Source organism: Oncorhynchus gorbuscha, linkage group LG06, assembly GCF_021184085.1.
Source record: "Oncorhynchus gorbuscha isolate QuinsamMale2020 ecotype Even-year linkage group LG06, OgorEven_v1.0, whole genome shotgun sequence".
NCBI lineage: Eukaryota > Metazoa > Chordata > Actinopteri > Salmoniformes > Salmonidae > Oncorhynchus > Oncorhynchus gorbuscha.
Window position 1 is genome coordinate 47,525,061 of NC_060178.1, and position 21,143 is coordinate 47,546,203.

The 21,143-nt window shown below is 48.0% G+C and overlaps 1 protein-coding gene across 1 annotated transcript in view; it reads left to right on the forward strand.

The window, feature by feature from the left end:
• LOC124038034 (cAMP-specific 3',5'-cyclic phosphodiesterase 4B-like) overlaps positions 1-21,143 on the forward strand; it is a 240,049-nt gene that overhangs the window by 27,101 nt on the left and 191,805 nt on the right. The window contains exon 2 of the mRNA XM_046353406.1: positions 11,533-11,759. Coding sequence (XP_046209362.1) covers positions 11,533-11,759 — 227 coding nt within the window. The remainder of the gene's footprint in view (positions 1-11,532; positions 11,760-21,143) is intronic.

Consider the following 21,143-nt stretch of genomic DNA (forward strand, 5'->3'; position numbering starts at 1 on the left):
ATGTTACCAGAACATGTTTACAGTACCAATACTCCTATTGTTATATTTTTTGAGTAATTGTAATGAATGAAATAATTAAATTAATGAGGGGAGGCGGAGTTTGAAATTGCATGGGATTCGTGCAAGCAGGTTGGCTGCAAGGTCATATTTTCATATGACAGCATATCATATACAGTACCAGTAAAACGTTTGTATACACCTACTCATTCAAGGGTTTTTCTTTATTTGGACTATTTTCTACATTGTATAATAATAGTGAAGACATCAAAACTATGAAATAATACATATGGAATCATGTAGTAACCAAATAAGTGTTAAACAAATCAAAATATTTGTTTTGATTTTAGATTCTTCCAAAATTCTCTCAACCAGCTTCACGAGGAATGTTTTTCCAACAGTCTTGAAGGAGTTCCCACGTATGCTGAGCACTTATTGGTTGCTTTTCCTTCACTGCGCTTCAACTCATCCCAAACCATCTCAATTGGGTTGAGGTCGGGTGATTATGGAGGCCAGGTCATCTGATGCAGCGCTCCATCACTCTCCTTGATCAAATAGCCCTTACACAGCCTGGAGGTTTGTTTTGGGTCATTGTCCTGTTGAAAAACAAATAATAGTCCTATTAAGAGCAAATCAGATGGGATGGCGCTTCGCTGCAGAATGCTATGGTAGCCATGCTGGTTAAGTGTGCCTTGAATTCTAAATAAATCACAGACAGTGTCACCAGCAAAGCAACCCCACACCATCACACCTCCTCCTCCATGCTTCACGGTGGGAACCACACATGCGGAGATCATCCGTTCACCTACTCTGTGTCTCACAAAGACATGGCGGTTGGAACCAAAAATCTCACATTTGGACTGATCAGACCAAAGGACAGATTTCCACCGGTCTAATGTCCATTGCTTGTGTTTCTTGGCCCAAGCAAGTCTCTTCTTCTTATTGGTGTCCTTCAGAAGTGGTTTCTTTGCAGCAATTCGACTTTGAAGGCCTGATTCACGCAGTCTCTTCTGAACAGTTGATGATGAGATGTGTCCGTTACTTGTACTCTGTGAAGCATTTATTTGGGCAGCAATCTGAGGTGCAGTTAATTTAACCTCTGCAGCAGAGGTAACTCTGGGTCTTCCTAAGGAGAGTCAGTTTCATCTGCAAGTGTATGCCTACCTGTCAAAAGAAAAAAGTTACCGCGAAAGTTACCCAATTCACAATGCATGCTGTCTGTCGTTGATGATTGATCAGCTAGCATCGAGAAGACATATAGAAGACAGATTTAGGCATTGCATGTCATTTAATTGTTCCATTTAATTAATTTGTCATTAATTTGTTATAATTTACCGGTTTCTCGCAGTTATTTATTCTGGGAAATGGATGTGGGATTGGGCGGGAAACTCAGATCTACAGTTATAAACATACTAAAACATATTCAAATCAATTAGTCAATATACATCAATCTCTCCTTTGGAACAATGATCACCCTTATGTTCCACTACACCTAAAAACAGATTGACTTGAACAGGGAAGAGAAAAAAAACATGTTTAATAATTTCACACCACCCTTGATGCGACTAAGACTGGGGGAAGAACAGTCCATTTGTTCCGTTCTATGCCCATGTGATGCTAGTCTCCATGCCCGTCTATGCCCATGTGATGCTAGTCTCCATGCCGTTCTATGCCCATGTGATGCTAGTCTCCAAACCCGTCTATGCCCATGTGATGCTAGTCTCCATGCCGTTCTATGCCCATGTGATGCTAGTCTCCATGCCCGTCTATGCCCATGTGATGCTAGTCTCCATGCCATTCTATGCCCATGTGATGCTAGTCTCCATGCCCGTCTATGCCCATGTGATGCTAGTCTCCATGCCGTTCTATGCCCATGTGATGCTAGTCTCCATGCCGTTCTATGCCCATGTGATGCTAGTCTCCAAGCCCGTCTATGCCCATGTGATGCTAGTCTCCATGCCCGTCTATGCCCATGTGATGCTAGTCTCCATGCCGTTCTATGCCCATGTGATGCTAGTCTCCATGCCGTTCTATATCCATGTGATGCTAGTCTCCATGCCGTTCTATGCCCATGTGATGCTAGTCTCCATGCCGTTCTATGCCCATGTGATGCTAGTCTCCATGCCGTTCTATGCCCATGTGATGCTAGTCTCCATGCCGTTCTATGCCCATGTGATGCTAGTCTCCATGCCGTTCTATGCCCATGTGATGCTAGTCTCCATGCCGTTCTATGCCCATGGGATGCTAGTCTCCAAGCCTGTCTATGCCCATGTGATGCTAGTCTCCAAACCCGTCTATGCCCATGTGATGCTAGTCTCCTCTCCATGCCCGTCTATGCCCATGTGATGCTAGTCTCCTCTCCATGCCCGTCTATGCCAATGTGATGCTAGTCTCCATGCCCGTCTATGCCCATGTGATCCTAGTCTCCATGCCCGTCTATGCCCATGGGGTGCTAGTCTCCATGCCCGTCTATGCCCATGTGATGCTAGTCTCCTCTCCATGCCCGTCTATGCCCATGGGGTGCTAGTCTCCATGCCCGTATCCTTCATTTTCATCCTTGGGTGTTAACGCGAGTCACAGACTATGAGCCTTGAATGAAGTGTACCGTATGATCCAGCAATCTATATGTAATGATGCCATTTAACACAAAAAAAACCTTCATGGTTGACTCAAGCTATCATCTAGTGAGTTCTCTAATAACCTCCCTCTCGGAGGACACTTCAAGATGAGGTTTCATGGGAGAAAAACTCTCCCTAGACCCAATAAATTGGAACAGTGCACCCACCCTCACAGTTTGAGCGTAGCGCTCTCTCTCGCTTTATCCAAATCATAATTAAAACATTTTATAAATGATCTTACCAAAATTTAGAAGGACGGATCTTAGCGCTTTACTTTGAGTCTATCACTCCAATTCAAGCCCCTCGCGGTTAGAATGTACATTTATAAACGGTACCAGGTATTACCGGTAATAACTCTTCATCATTACAACCCCCATTTGTCCCTGTTTTCCTGTCGCGAGTGGCATGGTAGTGACAGATCGGTATCCCAATGCATTCTTAGTCTAATTACTATACATTTCTCAGTGTGCAAACATTGTCAATAAACCTGACAACCCAAATAAACAATTATGGGCACTGTTGACCCCCCCCACCCCTGATCCTGGCACTTATCCTTCTAGCGTGCCTTCATGGGTTCTTCTTCAGATAGCGTTACAGTTCATCTTCCCAATGACACATGTAACTCTTGCCTGTCACGTTTGATAGCCCTTGATAATGTCCCAAAGTATTGACTTACTTTTAACAATCTACCTCTGATTTGTCATCCAAAGGCTCCCAGCTACAACATGTAGTGTCGTTTTGTTAGATAAAATCCTTCTTTATATCCCCAAAAGTCAGTTTAGTTGGCGCCATCGATTTGAGTAATCCACTCGTTCAACATGCAAAGAATGGATTCCAAAAAGCTACCGCTAAACTTTGTTAAAACAAGTCAAAATATGTGTTTATTCCATCCTCAGATACCCTAAAATGAAATTAAACTATAATATTTAATACGGAAAGAAGTATGTTCAATAGGAAAACGATATTAGCAGGTGCGTGTCCTCTTCATCGCGCACTTACACTGATTTCTAAGTCTGTGTCCCTGTATCAAAACTCATTATTCTTCCTCGTTTGGGAAGAAACAAGCCTGAAACCTTGAACAAAGACTACTGACATCCAGTGGAAGCCATAGGAATTGCATACTGGGAGCTGGATTACATTTTTTACCTATACGTTCCATTGTAAGAGCATGGGCTCTCTCAAAAAACAATTCCGGTTGGTTTTGTCTTTGGATTTCCTCATACTATATCTTTCCAATGGTACCCATTATATGCATATCCATAATTAGCACCTGAGCAACAGGCAGTTTACTTTGGGCAGGCGGAAATGGAGAAAAATAGACCCTAACCTGAAGAAGTTTTAAGACTCTCCACATGGGATGATTACACTGAACCACAAAAGAAAGGGAATATTGAATGATCCCCCATGATCCATCGCATCTCCCGAAAAATGTTTTCAACATACATCTGTAAAATTATATTCTAGAAACTAAAGCTTTGGTTGTCTTCCTCTCAGGCTTCCATGTCTTCTCCCTGGACCTCCTCAATGTCCACCTCTTGAACATCAGACTCTGAGGCCTCATTTTCACTGTCACTTTCCAACCTTGCTGAGTATGGCTTGTTGTCAGGCTAAAAAAGCCTCAAATTTGCCTGGATGACCACCAATTTTTCAACCCTTGTATTGGTCTGCCCGTTGCGTGCTTTCGTGTGTGTGTTCCCAAACAAGGACCATTTGCGCTCTGAGGCGGCTGATGTTGGTGGGATTTGGCGGATGATGGAGGCAACAGGAGGAAAGATCCTCAGATCCACCAAGTAGCTTCCACCAGGTGGCTGATGAGATATATTGGCACGACTGTCATATTGCATCTACATCCCAAAGCCCTTGCTTGGAAGTGTACTTTGCCAGACTAACAAGAACCTTGCCCTCATCCAGGCCAAGGTGGAGAGACACGGTAGTGATGACAACATAGGCCTTGTTGATATCTACACCATACAGGATGCTCTTGCCAGCGTACTTGGGGTCCAACATGTATACTGCGACGTGTATGAGTTTCTGGCAGAAGTCTTCACGCTTTTTGATGTATTTCAGAACTGCAGATTCTTCTGCTTGGAGCAACAGTGGAGTGGGCAGGGCAGTACGGATTTATTCTCTTACCTCTGAACATCAGACATAATTACAATGTCTCCCTCAATCCGTGCAATGGCTACTGCTATAGGTTTCAGGCTGCTTTACCGCTCTCTCCCAAAATACATCATCCGGGAGGATCCTGTTGATGGGGCTGCCCATATCGGCAGACTGTGATATGGCCATTTCTTGGAGAGACTCCTTCCCCTCCAGGAGACTGTCAAACATGATTGTATCCAAGGACATCAGTGCCATGATATTATGTAGTTAATTATTCCTTTCCCACAAACATTCGACCACCCATCAGAGATTATTGCAATAGTCTGCTTTCTCTATGATTTGCTTGAACTTTACTTGAACTCTGTTTAACTCCAGCAAATGAGTAGCAAATGAGTAGATAAAGCGTGTCTGGTTGGAGGGGTGTATGCTGGGAGAAGAACATTCAGAAATCTCTTCCAATACACATTGCCTGTGAGCATCGGAGGTGAACAAGTTGCATACACAGCTCAAGCAAGACATTCATCAGTATTTCTCTGACTACATTCCTCCACTGAGTCAAAAAAAAATCCAGGAGGACCATGAGCTGTTGCCATGAGCTGTTGCTCATGGCAATTTTCACCTCGAATATAAGTAGAGGGATTTTTGTCAGAGGTTGCTTGTTGTGAGCTCTGAGGGAACTTTATGCACTATGCACTTGGCCAGATAATTCTGCATCTTTGTTGCATTCTTCAAATATGATTTGGTACAGTATTTGCAAATGTACACTGCTTTTCCTTCTACATTAGCTACAGTGAAATGTCTCCACACATCAGATAGGGCCCGTGGCATTTTCCTGTAAAGATTAGGAAAACAATTGTAAAAAAAAAACAAATACAATTCCATGTACAGATAAATAGTTAAGCAGTTAGATTAAACAACTCCTTTGTAAGATACATGTTTTAAATTAAACATGTATGGAAACAGGTGAATTAACACTCCTCAGTTAGCAGGGTCAAGCAAGCTATAACCCACATGGTAGCAAAAACTAACTAGTAGAAATGTTTAATAAGTTAGAAATGATTTAAACACACTTTGCTTTAGGCTACTATTTACTAGTTAAACCTCTTGGATCTACCCATCCCGGATCCGGGATAATTGTCATCATCTGATTAAGTAGCATAACGCAACGGACAAAAAATCTTACTAGAAAGTATTCATATTCATGAAATCACAAGTGAAATATATTCAAACACAGCTTAGCCTTTTGTTAATCACCCTGTCATCTCAGATTTTGAAAATATGTTTTACAGCCAAAGCAAGACAAGCATTTGTTTATCGATAGCCTAGCATAGCATTATGCCTAGCTAGCAGCAGGCAATCTGGTCACGAAAATCAGAAAAGCAATCAAATTAAATTGTTTACCTTTAATGAGCTTCAGATGTTTTCACTCACGAGACTTCCAGTTAGATAGCAAATGTTCCTTTTTTCCAGAAAAATTATTTTTGTAGCCCAAAAAATAGCTCCGTTAGTTCTTCATGACAACGCCGAAAAACATACCAAATTAGCTCCATAATATCAACAGAAACATGGCAAACGTTGTTTATAATCAATCCTCAAATTTTCAAATATCTATTCGATAATATATCAACCGGGACAGAGCTTTTTTCAGTAAGACCAGGTGGAAAAATGGCTACCTCTATCTTTTGCGCGAGAAATAAACAAAGAGCCATCATGTGGACACTGATGCAATGTTGTTGTACACGCCCATTTTTCAGAATAAAAGCCTGAAACTATGTCTTGTGATACTAGACACATTAAGGAAGCCATAGAAAAAGGAATCTCGTTGATATCCCATTCGCTGCTCAATACGGAAGCATAGGAAGGGACTCTTATTTAGAAACCCCTGCGTTCCTGTTGGATTTTTCTGATTCCTTTGCCTGTAATATCAGTTCTGTTATACTCACAGACAATATCTTTATAGTTTTGGAAACTTGAGAGTGTTTTCTATCCTCAGCTGTCAATTATATGCATATTCTATTTTCTGGTCCTGAAAAATAGCCTGTTTACTTTGGGAACGTTACCCCCCCCCCCAAAAAAAAATGGCCCCAAGATTCAACAGCTTAACAAAAAAAGAATGTATGTCATATAGAATATATTCACCACACTCCGTATTGTAATCAAAACTTACCAGAAAGCTTGTAGTCCTTGGCTCAGACCGTGTTGTAGTGTGGGCTCAATAGCATCTCATTAGTGTGCAAGATCTTGAGAATCAGCTGTACATGTGATGGAAGTGTGCATGTGATGGAAGAATGCACTGTGCATGTGATGGAAGAATGCACTGTGCATGTGATGGAAGAATGCACTGTGCATCTGATGGAAGAATGCACTGTGCATGTGATGAAAGAATGCACTGTGCATGTGATGGAAGAATGCACTGTGCATGTGATGGAAGAATGCACTGTGCATGTGATGGAAGAATGCACTGTGCATGTGATGGAAGAATGCACTGTGCATGTGATGGAAGAATGCACTGTGCATGTGATGGAAGAATGCACTGTGCATGTGATGGAAGAATGCACTGTGCATGTGATGGAAGTGTGCATGTGATGGAAGAATGCACTGTGCATGTGATGGAAGTGTGCACTGTGCATGTGATGGAAGAATGCACTGTGCATGCAGAGGGTTGCAATTCCATTGAATTGGGTATAGTTTAACAACCTGCGATATTTGATCCCTGTCATCTACTGTGTTAAAAAGTTGTTTGAGACTTGTGGTCCTACGTCTCACTTCACATAAACACTGTGATCTCTATGAACCACTATCGGTCGGACCAAGGCCATACACTGCCATGTAACATTTTCCTGTCCCGCTGCATTCAAGAGGATTTTCTTGCTGCTCTTACGAAAAACATGCCATCGCTTGTATGGCAGCATTTCCTCCGAGTGCAGCAGGCTCCATTCCCACCCTACACTCATTCTTCCAATGACAAACGGCCCCACATCTTAAACAGGGATCGCCCTACACTTTGACGTTTTTCCCACTACATTCCTTTGTCTTACCTTGGCCATTGAAACCACTGTTACTGGCTTTCACTGTGGCCGTGTTAACCGCATCAACACATTGTATCAATGTGCTCACATACCCAGCCTTTTTGCAGCTGAGTGCATCTACTCATTTCGTTTTTTTGTCAGTTATACTCTTCTGTTGACAAACTGCCGTCATTAAAACACGTCTATGTTGAGCCATTTCTCATTGATGTCATGGTGCCAGAACACAACAGCATCTTGCCATTTCTCATTGATGTCATGGTGCCAGAACACAACAGCATTTCGGAGTTCTTTATTTGATGGGAATTGTCCGTCAGCAGGGAAATGCTGCCCAATTTCATCCAGTTTGCTCAATTTTTTTCCATATCCGAGCTGAATTGGTAGAACGCCTCTTTCAGCGCCTCCATTGCTTTATTAATCTTCTCCTCCTCTAGTCCCACTTTACAGGGAGAATCTGGTCCGTCTATCTCCATTTCAGTAGTTATTATTCTGAAACCTCTCCTGACAGTGTCCAGGGTGTTTATATCTTCCTCTAGTCCCACTTTACAGGGAGAATCTGGTCCGTCTGTCTCCATTTCAATAGTTATTATTCTGAAACCTCTCCTGACAGTGTCCAGGGTGTTTATATCTTCCTCTAGTCCCACTTTACAGGGAGAATCTGGTCCGTCTATCTCCATTTCAGTAGTTATTATTCTGAAACCTCTCCTGACAGTGTCCAGGGTGTTTATATCTTCCTCTAGTCCCACTTTACAGGGAGAATCTGGTCCGTCTATCTCCATTTCAGTAGTTATTATTCTGAAACCTCTCCTGACAGTGTCCAGGGTGTTTATATCTTCCTCTAGTCCCACTTTACAGGGAGAATCTGGTCCTTCTATCTCCATTTCAGTAGTTATTATTCTGAAACCTCTCCTGACAGTGTCCAGGGTGTTTATATCTTCCTCTAGTCCCACTTTACAGGGAGAATCTGGTCCTTCTGTCTCCATTTCAGTAGTTATTATTCTGAAACCTCTCCTGACAGTGTCCAGGGTGTTTATATCTTCCTCTAGTCCCACTTTACAGGGAGAATCTGGTCCGTCTATCTCCATTTCAGTAGTTATTATTCTGAAACCTCTCCTGACAGTGTCCAGGGTGTTTATATCTTCCTCTAGTCCCACTTTACAGGGAGAATCTGGTCCGTCTATCTCCATTTCAGTAGTTATTATTCTGAAACCTCTCCTGACAGTGTCCAGGGTGTTTATATCTTCCTCTAGTCCCACTTTACAGGGAGAATCTGGTCCGTCTATCTCCATTTCAGTAGTTATTATTCTGAAACCTCTCCTGACAGTGTCCAGGGTGTTTATATCTTCCTCTAGTCCCACTTTACAGGGAGAATCTGGTCCTTCTGTCTCCATTTCAGTAGTTATTATTCTGAAACCTCTCCTGTCAGTGTCCAGGGTGTTTATATCTTCCTCTAGTCCCACTTTACAGGGAGAATCTGGTCCGTCTATCTCCATTTCAGTAGTTATTATTCTGAAACCTCTCCTGACAGTGTCCAGGGTGTTTATATCTTCCTCTAGTCCCACTTTACAGGGAGAATCTGGTCCTTCTGTCTCCATTTCAGTAGTTATTATTCTGAAACCTCTCCTGACAGTGTCCAGTGTGTTCATATATTCTTCCCGGCTCTAATACACAGATTTTATGAACTATTTCCCAAGGGAGTGCTACACACTTCCCCGGAGAATAGTTTTGTGGTATTTGTGCCTATTAAATTGGTCACGGCACTTAATACCTTGTTTTAGAACCGATATTATAGCGTCTGCAAATGTATTACTGGAGAATACGGATGACCTAATGTCTTATTCCAGTGTTGTGCTTCGAATATCACAGTTGTTGATAACACACATTACCAAAATGATTCACACTTGTTTCCCTATTTCCACATTGTCTGTCATGGTTCCCCGCCCCAACAGGGTATAAAACCAACCTCTCTTTAATGCTACTGCTAATAATACACCCAAATCAAACAACGGTCGAATATCTTATTGATTTTCTTTTAACCCTGAATATTCCTTCAGAATGTATAGGCACCCATTTATCCTAGTGCACAAGCATGACACTTTATCCACCCACACACACACTATGCTGCTTCATGGCCACTGCAGCTGAGATTTTCACCCTCCTTACAGGTCTGGCTGATAAACCACTACGCTAGGGATTTACCCTCCACAGGACCACCCTGTTCAGGATTTACCCTCTCTCTAAGGGATTTACCCTCCACAGGACCACCCTGTTCAGGATTTACCCTCTCTCTAAGAGATTTACCCTCCAACTGGAACTATCCTGCTTGGGACTTACCCTTTACCTCCAAGACTTACCCTCCACAGGAACTATCCTGCTCGGGACTTACCCTCTTTAAAGCTACGAGACTTACCCTCCACAGGAACTATCCTGCTCGGGACTTACCCTCTTTAAAGCTACGAGACTTACCCTCCACAGGAACTATCCTGCTCGGGACTTACCCTCTTTAAAGCTACGAGACTTACCCTCCACAGGAACTATCCTGCTCGGGACTTACCCTCTTTAAAGCTTTAAAGCTACGAGACTTACCCTCCACAGGAACTATCCTGCTCGGGACTTACCCTCTTTAAAGCTCCGAGACTTACCCTCCACAGGAACTATCCTGCTCGGGACTTACCCTCTTTAAAGCTACGACCGGTCGTAACACAATGGGTATACTGAATAAGCTCAGGCTTTCTAGGTCTGTATCCTATTATTGGTTCAGCCTACGACTCATCTACCCAAGATGTCAGAATGAGTGATAAGGTGTGTAGGACCTTGTTTCTGGTTGCCGGCGTTAGGTTCTAAATATCAGAGTAAGAAATTGACGGACACAATGAAAGCTCCAACCAAGTTCTTCCTCGCTTCATCTGACCTGACCTCTGACCCCAAAGTGCTCACTCCTCCCCAACTCACGGCTGTCATGCTGTCAATAGGATCCCTGATCCCTATCTGGACAGAATGTACATCATCTGACCTCTGACCCCAAAGTGCTCACTCCTCCCCAACTCACGACTGTCATGTTGACTTGGACCAGACTGTGTCGTTTTCCCTCCAATAGGATCCCTGATGGCTAACAATAACATATCTGGACAGAATGTAAATGTTATACATTCCCCTCTCTCTCTGAGTGACATGAATAAGTATATTTCATATTTTCAGAACCTAACACTATATAAATGTTGATTTGAGCTATGTATCTTTTCAGATGTGTTAATGGTTTTGAGAGTATGGAACGTTGTTTCCCATATTTTGCCAAGCCAATTGAGAAAAACTGTGAGGCCATTCGCTTGGAGGGACTAAGGGACAGTGGAATCTCTACATTAGACACACTCAGTGGTACATGAGGAGAATATGTTGTTTTGGAGCAAGTGAAGTGATGAGGGGGGGGGGGGTGCTGCTGCTGTAGTCTGATCCATCATGAACTCAACAAGAAGAGAGTCCACCAGGCTGCATCTCTCTGTTGTTTAAAGCTGAAATCAGCTGCCATTGAAAACAATGACTTTGGTGCCACCTAGTGGCCAAAGTAGTCAGGTTGAAAGATGCTCTGAGTGTGCAGGACAGACAGTATCATCAATATGATGTCATTCCATGCTCATCTTGTATTTATCAAAAGTATTTGTTTTTCTTATAATCCAGCTATTTATTTTTTTCTCTCTCTCCTTCATCTTTCTCTCTACCTCGTCTCTCTTTCTCCCCCTCTTTCTCTCATATTTCTCTCTCCACTCCTCTACCCCCCTCTCTCTCTGTAGGACAATAAAAAGCCCACAGACTGTGTTTTCAGTGATTATTCCTGCACGCTGGGCGTCGACCTACGCCGGGGATGCAGGCGTTTCTCTGGGAACCTGCAGCTGCCCCCGTTGTCGTGGCGACAGGCCGAGAGGTCGGGAACCCCTGACAATGACTGGGTGGTCCGGCCCACCTCCCTCCCCTTCTGCATCCCACCCCGCATCGACATTACCCCGGTTGACCCGGAGTGGTGAGCACACACACACATATGCAGGCACATACACACTCAACTTTTCTCCATTATATTCCAGACTAAACTCCTCTGCTGATAATATAGATCGATTAGAACCCCAAAAAGACTGACTGTACCATTTCATATAATAACTCCCATCATCACCACACTGGAAATGCCCACTGATATACCTATTATGGCTCCTTCTGGACCAATTAGGTTACGTATCTACTTATATAATAAGTGAATGGAGCCTCTGAGGATTACTGTACTTTTGCTGCCAGTCTCCAGCCCTTAGCCCACAGTTATGGTAATTCTCTATCTGCTTTGAAAGCTATTGAAGTGTGAACCCCATTGAGACCACGGAAGGGAAGGCTGGATGGACTATTCTCTATGGGATCCTGCTGAGATTTGTTCCCACTGTAGTCCCTGGGAGAGGCTCTTTAGACTTCAAATAGCTGCACAGGCTGTGCTAATGGAAGTTGGTCGGCGTGTGTGCGTGTGTGCAATGCTTCATTTGTAAATGGGAGGTGCCGGAACAAGAAGTGAGCCCGATAGAGGGGTGACCTGAGGGGCTCTTGAGATACCGGAACTTTATAACAAAGCATTGTGTGCATTATCGTCGCTTTTGCATTCTGGCGTAGAGCAGTAGAGTAGAGGCACTTGCTGACGTTACACACGAGAGAGAATTATTTTTGTAGTCTATCTTCTGGGAAGAATGTGGCCTTTATAAACCCATTTCATACAATTATACATCATTTTAGATGACTGGAGACTTCAGCAGAGTCGTTGTTTTGATATTTCATAAATGATGGAAATGATAGGCTACTTTGACAAACTGAGAATCTTGAGATCAACAAAAATGGCCTGGTGTTGAATCGGTCAATAGCTTAGGCCTCGGTGTGTGGAGACACACATTTTGTACAATATGAGTTTCGCTGACTCCGACAAGGACGAGCAACTCACTCACTGGCGATGGCCGATGCGCTCGTGTCAAAAGCTTATCTCTCTTGTAAAACAACGCTGTTCGGTCAATAGGCCTATTTGGAAGTTAATGAACTTGTTAGGCTATAGACAGATTGGTCTTCTATTGTCAGCAGGGTTTATTTGTTTTCCAACCTGTGTTTTCTCGTGATTGTATTTGAAATATAGCAAAAGACCTGTTTTGGCTACATGCTGTTTGCTGACAGATTTGCAGCGCGTTCATAACTATATGCTATTTTTGTTAGAAGCTATTGATCCTCTAAATTATAGGCCTTCTCCTGGTGTAGTATTCTGAATTGTACTGAACAAAAATATAAAGATGTGAAGTCCCGGTCCCATACGCACAAAAAGCTTATTTCGCTCAAATTTTGTGCACAAATTTGTTTACATTCCTGTAAGTGAGCTTTTCTCCTTTGCCAAGATAATCCACCTGACAGGTGTCACAGATCAGGAAGCTGATTACACAGCATGATCATTACACAGGTGCACCTTGTGCTGGGGACAAGGAAAGGCCACTCTAAAATGTGCAGTTTTGTCACACAACACGATGCCACAGATGTCTCAAGTTTCAAGGGAGCGTGCAATTTGCCATGCTTATATTTCTGTTCAGTGTATTTCATTTCATTCTGAACAGACAGCAGTGATTCTATAACTTTGACAAATGTATTTCAATTCCTCAGAGGTGATTCTGTAATGAAATACATGTTGAAGTGCTGGAGTTGCAGGCTCATGTCTATCAGAGCAGAGAGAGAGAAAGATCATAGAAAGTGTATCTCAGAGAGATACAGACGCTCTTCTCTCTCTCACCACAGCAGTGTCCAAGCGTTGGTCTATATAGGCTGCAATGTTGCGGAAACCATAAACCCGGGCCGCACCAACACAAATACATTCTTAGAATATCAGGCACGTTTTCACACAACTTTTTTTTTTAAAGGGGGAAGCCAGGAGAATTACAGAGGATTCAACTTCAATTAACTCTGATTGCTTTTATTAGAATTCAGACATTGCAAACAGTAAACAAAATGATTTAGCATGACACGAGAGGTACCGGATTCTGGCAAATGGGTTCCAGAATGAAACAGTCCAAAACTGAGAGGTGCCAGAACCTGTGCTGGCAGGATCTGGCTCAAATGAAGTGTGTGTCTGTTATCAAATCACAATTTTATTTGTCACATACACATGGTTAGCAGATGTTAGTGCGAGTGTAGCGAAATGCTTGTGCTTCTAGTTCCAACAATGCAGTAATAACCAACAAGTAATCTAACTAACAATTCCAAAACTACTGTCTTATACACACAAGTGTAAAGGGATAAAGAATATGTACATAAAGATATATGAATGAGTGATGGTACAGAGCAGCATAGGCAAGATACAGTAGATGGTATCGAGTACAGTATATACATATGAGATGAGTATGTAAACAAAGTGGCATAGTTAAAGTGGCTAGTGATACATGTATTACATAAGGATGCAGTAGATGATATAGAGTACAGTATATATTTATACGTATGAGATGAATAATGTAGGGTATGTAAACATTATATTAGGTAGCATTGTTTAAAGTGGCTAGTGATATATTTTACATCATTTCCCATCAATTCCCATTATTAAAGTGGCTGGAGTTGAGTCAGTGTGTTGGCAGCAGCCACTCAATGTTAGTGGTTGCTGTTTAACAGTCTGATGGCCTTGAGATAGAAGCTGTTTTTCAGTCTCTCGGTCCCAGCTTTGATGTACCTGTACTGACCTCGCCTTCTGGATGATAGTGGGGTGAACAGGCAGTGGCTCGGTGGTTGTTGTCCTTGATGATCTTTATGGCCTTCCTGTAACATCGGGTGGTGTAGGTGTCCTGGAGGGCAGGTAGTTTGCCCCCGGTGATGCGTTGTGCAGACCTCACTACCCTCTGGAGAGCATTACGGTTGTGGGCGGAGCAGTTGCCGTACCAGGCGGTGATACAGCCCGCCAGGATGCTCTCGATTGTGCATCTGTAGAAGTTTGCGAGTGCTTTTGGTGACAAGCCAAATTTCTTCAGCCTCCTGAGGTTGAAGAGGCGCTGCTGCGCCTTCTTCACGATGCTGTCTGTTTGAGTGGACCAATTCAGTTTGTCTGTGATGTGTATGCCGAGGAACTTAACTTACTACCCTCTCCACTACTGTTCCATCGATGTGGATAGGGGGGTGTTCCCTCTGCTGTTTCCTGAAGTCCACAATCATCTCCTTAGTTTTGTTGACGTTGAGTGTGAGGTTATTTTCCTGACACCACACTCCGAGGGCCCTCACCTCCTCCCTGTAGGCCGTCTCGTCGTTGTTGGTAATCAAGCCTACCACTGTTGTGTCGTCCGCAAACTTGATGATTGAGTTGGAGGCGCGCGTGGCCACGCAGTCGTGGGTGAACAGGGACTACAGGAGAGGGCTCAGAACGCACCCTTGTGGGGCCCCAGTGTTGAGGATCAGCGGGGTGGAGATGTTGTTGCCTACACTCACCACCTGTGGGCGGCCCGTCAGGAAGTCCAGTACCCAGTTGCACAGGGCGGGGTCGAGACCCAGGGTCTCGAGCTTGATGACGAGCTTGGAGGGTACTATGGTGTTGAATGCCGAGCTGTAGTCGATGAACAGCATTCTCACATAGGTATTCCTCTTGTCCAGATGGGTTAGGGCTGTGTGCAGTGTGGTTGAGATTGCATCGTCTGTGGACCTATTTGGGCAGTAAGCAAATTGGAGTGGGTCTAGGGTATCAGGCACTTCATGATGACGGAAGTGAGTGCTACGGGGCGGTAGTCGTTTAGCTCATTTACCTTAGCTTTCTTGGGAACAGGAACAATGGTGGCCCTCTTGAAGCATGTGGGAACAGCAGACTGGTATAGGGATTGATTGAATATGTCCGTAAACACACCGGCCAGCTGGTCTGCGCATTCTCTGAGGGCGCGGCTGGGGATGCCGTCTGGGCCTGCAGCCTTGCGAGGGTTAACATGTTTAAATGCCCATTCCAATACCGTGTTATGCCTATATGCCTGTGTATCTGTGTCTGAGTCTGTGTGTTTGCCTGCAAGAAAGAGGGAGGATCAGTACGGTCTACTTGTGTTAAATGGATGTGCTTTATTGTAATCTATATGTTTCCTCTGCTTTGTGTGCTATGCCTGTATGGACAGTGTGTATGTGACAGCCCCTTGGGTGCATATACCGGGGGTAGTGTTGTTGACCTTTGACCTAACGGACCACTGGAGTGGCTGTCTGACGTAGAGAGCCCGCAGAGTCACAGGGTTATCACTGCCTGGGAGGACAGACTGTCAGCTCAGACTCTCTTTACCAATAACAACCTTCCTGTGAACGCTGTGTGTCTGTGTGTGTGGGAGAAACACAGGCCCACCAGGGGGTGAGAGACTGGATCGAAGCAGGAACTGTCAACATCATCAGCCTGTCACCGCCGGGAAGGACATCTAGCCAATCAACATACATGTTGAAAGGGTGAATTGGCGAAAGCTTGTGTTTCCATGTTCTGCCAGAAGAGGGCGATGTCACATTCAATTTTCCTTTCCATTGTCTCCTGCGTTCAAATATGCTGTTACTTTCTATTGAACAAAGTAGGTAAGAAAGCACCTTCCTGTGCAATACCGTTGCTCATGAGGGCTTCTTACATCATTGACTTGCGTAGTTTGTTCAAACCAAAGCCACATATTAAAAACATTCAAAGGGCAAATTCTGTTTAATATTAACGAGACGGCACGCTGACATTTCTGCCCCATTTGGATTGGGTGTGCTCATTAGGTAATCCCACAATGTGTTTGTTACCTGCCAATATGTCTGAACCTACTGCTATTGGTTTCAAAGCTCCCTCTGGAAAATCTTTAACCAGTATAGCTGGTGTGTTTGTGAGCCTGTGAGTGGTTGACTGCGAGTAGTACTTTGCTGAAGGCTGTTATCTTAGAAAGATGCTGTGCCTAGATTCTGTTGACCTGGTTTAACGAGATGCCGTGTTACTGTAGCCTCTACCCATATACCCAATGTGCGCAAGGGTGGTGGGGGGGGCTTCATCATCGTGTGTGTGTTTTCTCTGTGTGTGCATGTCGTGTGTCTAATTGTGTATGAGTAAGTGTTCTTGTGGAGAGACCCACTGCTGTGTGTGTTTGAAAGTGCTCTGTACTGGGATCACTTACGGCGGTGACATTCTGAACCATGGCATTTAACACCCTTTCTGCATTTACGCAGCTTTTACTCACCCTTTACCCCCCCCCGGACCTCCATTAATTGTTCAATATGGGGTGATGGGGTTGGGTGTGACGTCATTCTTTACATGAATATTCCCCAGCCCCTCCCCGTTCTACCCTCTCATGGTGTTGTTCTTGTACTGCACCTTTTTATCACTTTTTTTCCCCAGGAGGAGAGAGGCTGGTAGGTGAGGGGAGAGGAGAGGAGGGGGAGAGAGGCTGGTAGGTGAGGGGAGAGGAGAGGAGGGGGAGAGAGGCTGGTAGGTGAGGGGAGAGGGAGAGGAGGGGGAGAGAGGCTGGTAGGTGAGGGGAGAGGAGAGGAGGGGGAGAGAGGCTGGTAGGTGAGGGGAGAGGAGAGGAGGGGGAGAGAGGCTGGTAGGTGAGGGAGAGGAGAAGAGAGGAGAGGGGGAGAGGAGAGGAGGGGGAGAGAGGCTGGTAGGTGAGGGAGAGGAGAGGAGGGGGAGAGGGGGGAGAGGAGAGGAGGGGGAGAGAGGCTGGTAGGTGAGGGGAGAGGAGAGGAGGGGGAGAGAGGCTGGTAGGTGAGGGGAGAGGAGAGGAGGGAGGAGAGAGGCTGGTAGGTGAGGGGAGAGGAGAGGAGGGGGAGAGAGGCTGGTAGGTGAGGGGAGAGGAGAGGAGGGGGAGAGAGGCTGGTAGGTGAGGGGAGAGGAGAGGAGGGGGAGAGAGGCTGGTAGGTGAGGGGAGAGGAGAAGAGAGGAGAGGGGGAGAGGAGAGGAGGGGGAGAGAGGCTGGTAGGTGAGGGGAGAGGAGAGGAGGGGGAGAGGGGGAGAGGAGAGGAGGGGGAGAGAGGCTGGTAGGTGAGGGGAGGGAGAGGAGGGGGAGAGAGGCTGGTAGGTGAGGGAGAGGAGAGGAGAGGGGGAGAGGAGAGGAGGGGGAGAGAGGCTGGTAGGTGAGGGGAGAGGAGAGGAGGGGGAGAGAGGCTGGTAGGTGAGGGGAGAGGAGAAGAGGGGGAGAGAGGCTGGTAGGTGAGGGGAGAGGAGAGGAGGGGGAGAGAGGCTGGTAGGTGAGGGGAGAGGAGAGGAGAGGAGGGGGAGAGAGGCTGGTAGGTGAGGGGAGAGGAGAGGAGGGGGGGAGAGAGGCTGGTAGGTGAGGGGAGAGGAGAGGAGGGGGAGAGAGGCTGGTAGGTGAGGGGAGAGGAGAGGAGGGGGAGAGAGGCTGGTAGGTGAGGGGAGAGGAGAGGAGGGGGAGAGAGGCTGGTAGGTGAGGGGAGAGGAGAAGAGAGGAGAGGGGGAGAGGAGAGGGGGGGAGAGAGGCTGGTAGGTGAGGGGAGAGGAGAGGAGGGGGAGAGGGGGAGAGGAGAGGAGGGGGAGAGAGGCTGGTAGGTGAGGGAGAGGAGAGGAGGGGGGAGAGAGGCTGGTAGGTGAGGGGAGAGGAGAGGAGGGAGAGAGAGGCTGGTAGGTGAGGGGAGAGGAGAGGAGGGGGAGAGAGGCTGGTAGGTGAGGGGAGAGGAGAGGAGGGGGGAGAGAGGCTGGTAGGTGAGGGGAGAGGAGAGGAGGGGGAGAGAGGCTGGTAGGTGAGGGGAGAGGAGAAGAGAGGAGAGGGGGAGAGGAGAGGAGGGGGAGAGAGGCTGGTAGGTGAGGGGAGAGGAGAGGAGGGGGAGAGGGGGAGAGGAGAGGAGGGGGAGAGAGGCTGGTAGGTGAGGGGAGAGGAGAGGAGGGGGAGAGAGGCTGGTAGGTGAGGGGAGAGGAGAGGGGGGGGAGAGGAGAGGAGGGGGAGAGAGGCTGGTAGGTGAGGGGAGAGGAGAGGAGGGGGAGAGAGGCTGGTAGGTGAGGGGAGAGGAGAAGAGGGGGAGAGAGGCTGGTAGGTGAGGGGAGAGGAGAGGAGGGGGAGAGAGGCTGGTAGGTGAGGGGAGAGGAGAGGAGGGGGAGAGAGGCTGGTAGGTGAGGGGAGAGGAGAGGAGGGGGAGAGAGGCTGGTAGGTGAGGGGAGAGGAGAAGAGGGGGAGAGAGGCTGGTAGGTGAGGGAGAGGAGAGGAGGGGGAGAGAGGCTGGTAGGTGAGGGGAGAGGAGAGGAGAGGGGGAGAGGAGAGGAGGGGGAGAGAGGCTGGTAGGTGAGGGGAGAGGAGAAGAAGGGGAAGAGAGGCTGGTAGGTGAGGGAAGAAGAGAGGAGGGGGGAGAGAGGCTGGTAGGTGAGGGAGAGGAGAGGAGAGGAGAGGGGGAGAGGAGAGGAGGGGGAGAGAGGCTGGTAGGTGAGGGGAGAGGGAGAGGGGGGGAGAGAGGCTGGTAGGTGAGGGGAGAGGAGAGGAGAGGAGAGGAGGAGAGGAGAGGGGGAGAGGAGAGGAGGGGGAGAGAGGCTGGTAGGTGAGGGGAGAGGAGAGGAGGGGGAGAGGAGAGGAGGGGGAGAAGAGAGGAGGGGGGAGAAGAGAGGAGAGGAGGGGGAGAGAGGCTAGTAGGTGAGGGGAGAGGAGAGGAGAGGAGGGGGAGAGGAGAGGAGGGGGAGAAGAGAGGAGAGGAGGGGGAGAGAGGCTGGTAGGTGAGGGGAGAGGAGAGGAGGGGGAGAGAGGCTGGTAGGTGAGGGGAGAGGAGAGCAGAGGAGAGGAGGGGGGAGAGGAGAGGAGGGGGAGAAGAGAGGAGAGGAGGGGGGAGAGAGGCTGGTAGGTGAGGGGAGAGGCGAGGAGGGGGGAGAGAGGCTGGTAGGTGAGGGGAGAGGCGAGGAGGGGGGAGAGAGGCTGGTAGGTGAGGGGAGAGGCGAGGAGGGGGAGAGAGGCTGGTAGGTGAGGGAGAGAGGAGAGGAGGGGGAGAGAGACTGGTAGGTGAGGGGAGAGGCGAGGAGGGGGAGAGAGGCTGGTAGGTGAGGGGGGGGGAGAGAGCCTGGTAGGTGAGGGAGAGGAGAGGAGGGGGAGAGAGGCTGGTAGGTGAGGGGAGAGGCGAGGAGGGGGAGAGAGGCTGGTAGGTGAGGGGAGAGGCGAGGAGGGGGAGAGAGGCTTGTAGGTGAGGGGAGAGGCGAGGAGGGGGAGAGAGGCTGGTAGGTGAGGGGAGAGGCGAGGAGGGGGAGAGAGGCTGGTAGGTGAAGGGAGAGGCGAGGAGGGGGAGAGAGGCTGGTAGGTGAAGGGAGAAGCGAGGAGGGGGAGAGAGGCTGGAGGTGAGGGGAGAGGAGAGGCGAGGGGGGGGGAGAGGCTGGTAGGTGAGGGGAGGGGGGAGAGAGCCTGGTAGGTGAGGGGAGAGGAGAGGAGGGGGAGAGAGGCTGGTAGGTGAGGGGAGAGGAGAGGAGAGGAGGGGGAGAGGAGAGGAGGGGGAGAAGAGAGGAGGGGGAGAAGAGAGGAGAGGAGGGGGAGAGAGGCTGGTAGGTGAGGGGAGAGGCGAGGCGAGGAGGGGGAGAGAGGCTGGTAGGTGAGGGGAGAGGAGAGGAGGGGGAGAGGGGGAGTGGAGAGGAGGGGGAGAGAGGCTGGTAGGTGAGGGAGAGGAGAGGAGAGGAGGGGGAGAGGAGAGGAGAGGAGGGGGGAGAAGAGAGGAGAGGAGGGGGAGAGAGGCTGGTAGGTGTGGGGAGAGGAGAGGAGGGGGAGAGAGGCTTGTAGGTGAGGGGAGAGGAGAGGAGAGGAGAGGAGGGGGGGAGAGGAGAGGAGGGGGAGAAGAGAGGAGAGGAGGGGGAGAGAGGCTGGTAGGTGAGGGGAGAGGCGAGGAGGGGAGAGAGGCTGGTAGGTGAGGGGAGAGGCGAGGAGGGGGAGAGAGGCTGGTAGGTGAGGGGAGAGGCGAGGAGGGGGAGAGAGGCTGGTAGGTGAGGGGAGAGGAGAGGAGGGGGAGAGAGACTGGTAGGTGAGGGGAGAGGCGAGGAGGGGGGAGAGAGGCTGGTAGGTGAGGGGAGGGGGAGAGAGCCTGGTAGGTGAGGGGAGAGGAGAGGAGGGGGAGAGAGGCTGGTAGGTGAGGGGAGAGGCGAGGAGGGGGAGAGAGGCTGGTAGGTGAGGGGAGAGGCGAGGAGGGGGAGAGAGGCTTGTAGGTAAGGGGAGAGGCGAGGAGGGGGAGAGAGGCTGGTAGGTGAGGGGAGAGGCGAGGAGGGGGAGAGAGGCTGGTAGGTGAAGGGAGAGGCGAGGAGGGGGAGAGAGGCTGGTAGGTGAAGGGAGAGGCGAGGAGGGGGAGAGAGGCTGGAGGTGAGGTGAGGGGAGAGGAGAGGCGGGGGGGGCTGGTAGGTGAGGGGAGAGGCGAGGAGGGGGAGAGAGGCTGGTAGGTGAGGGGAGAGGCGAGGCGAGGAGGGGAGAGAGAGGCT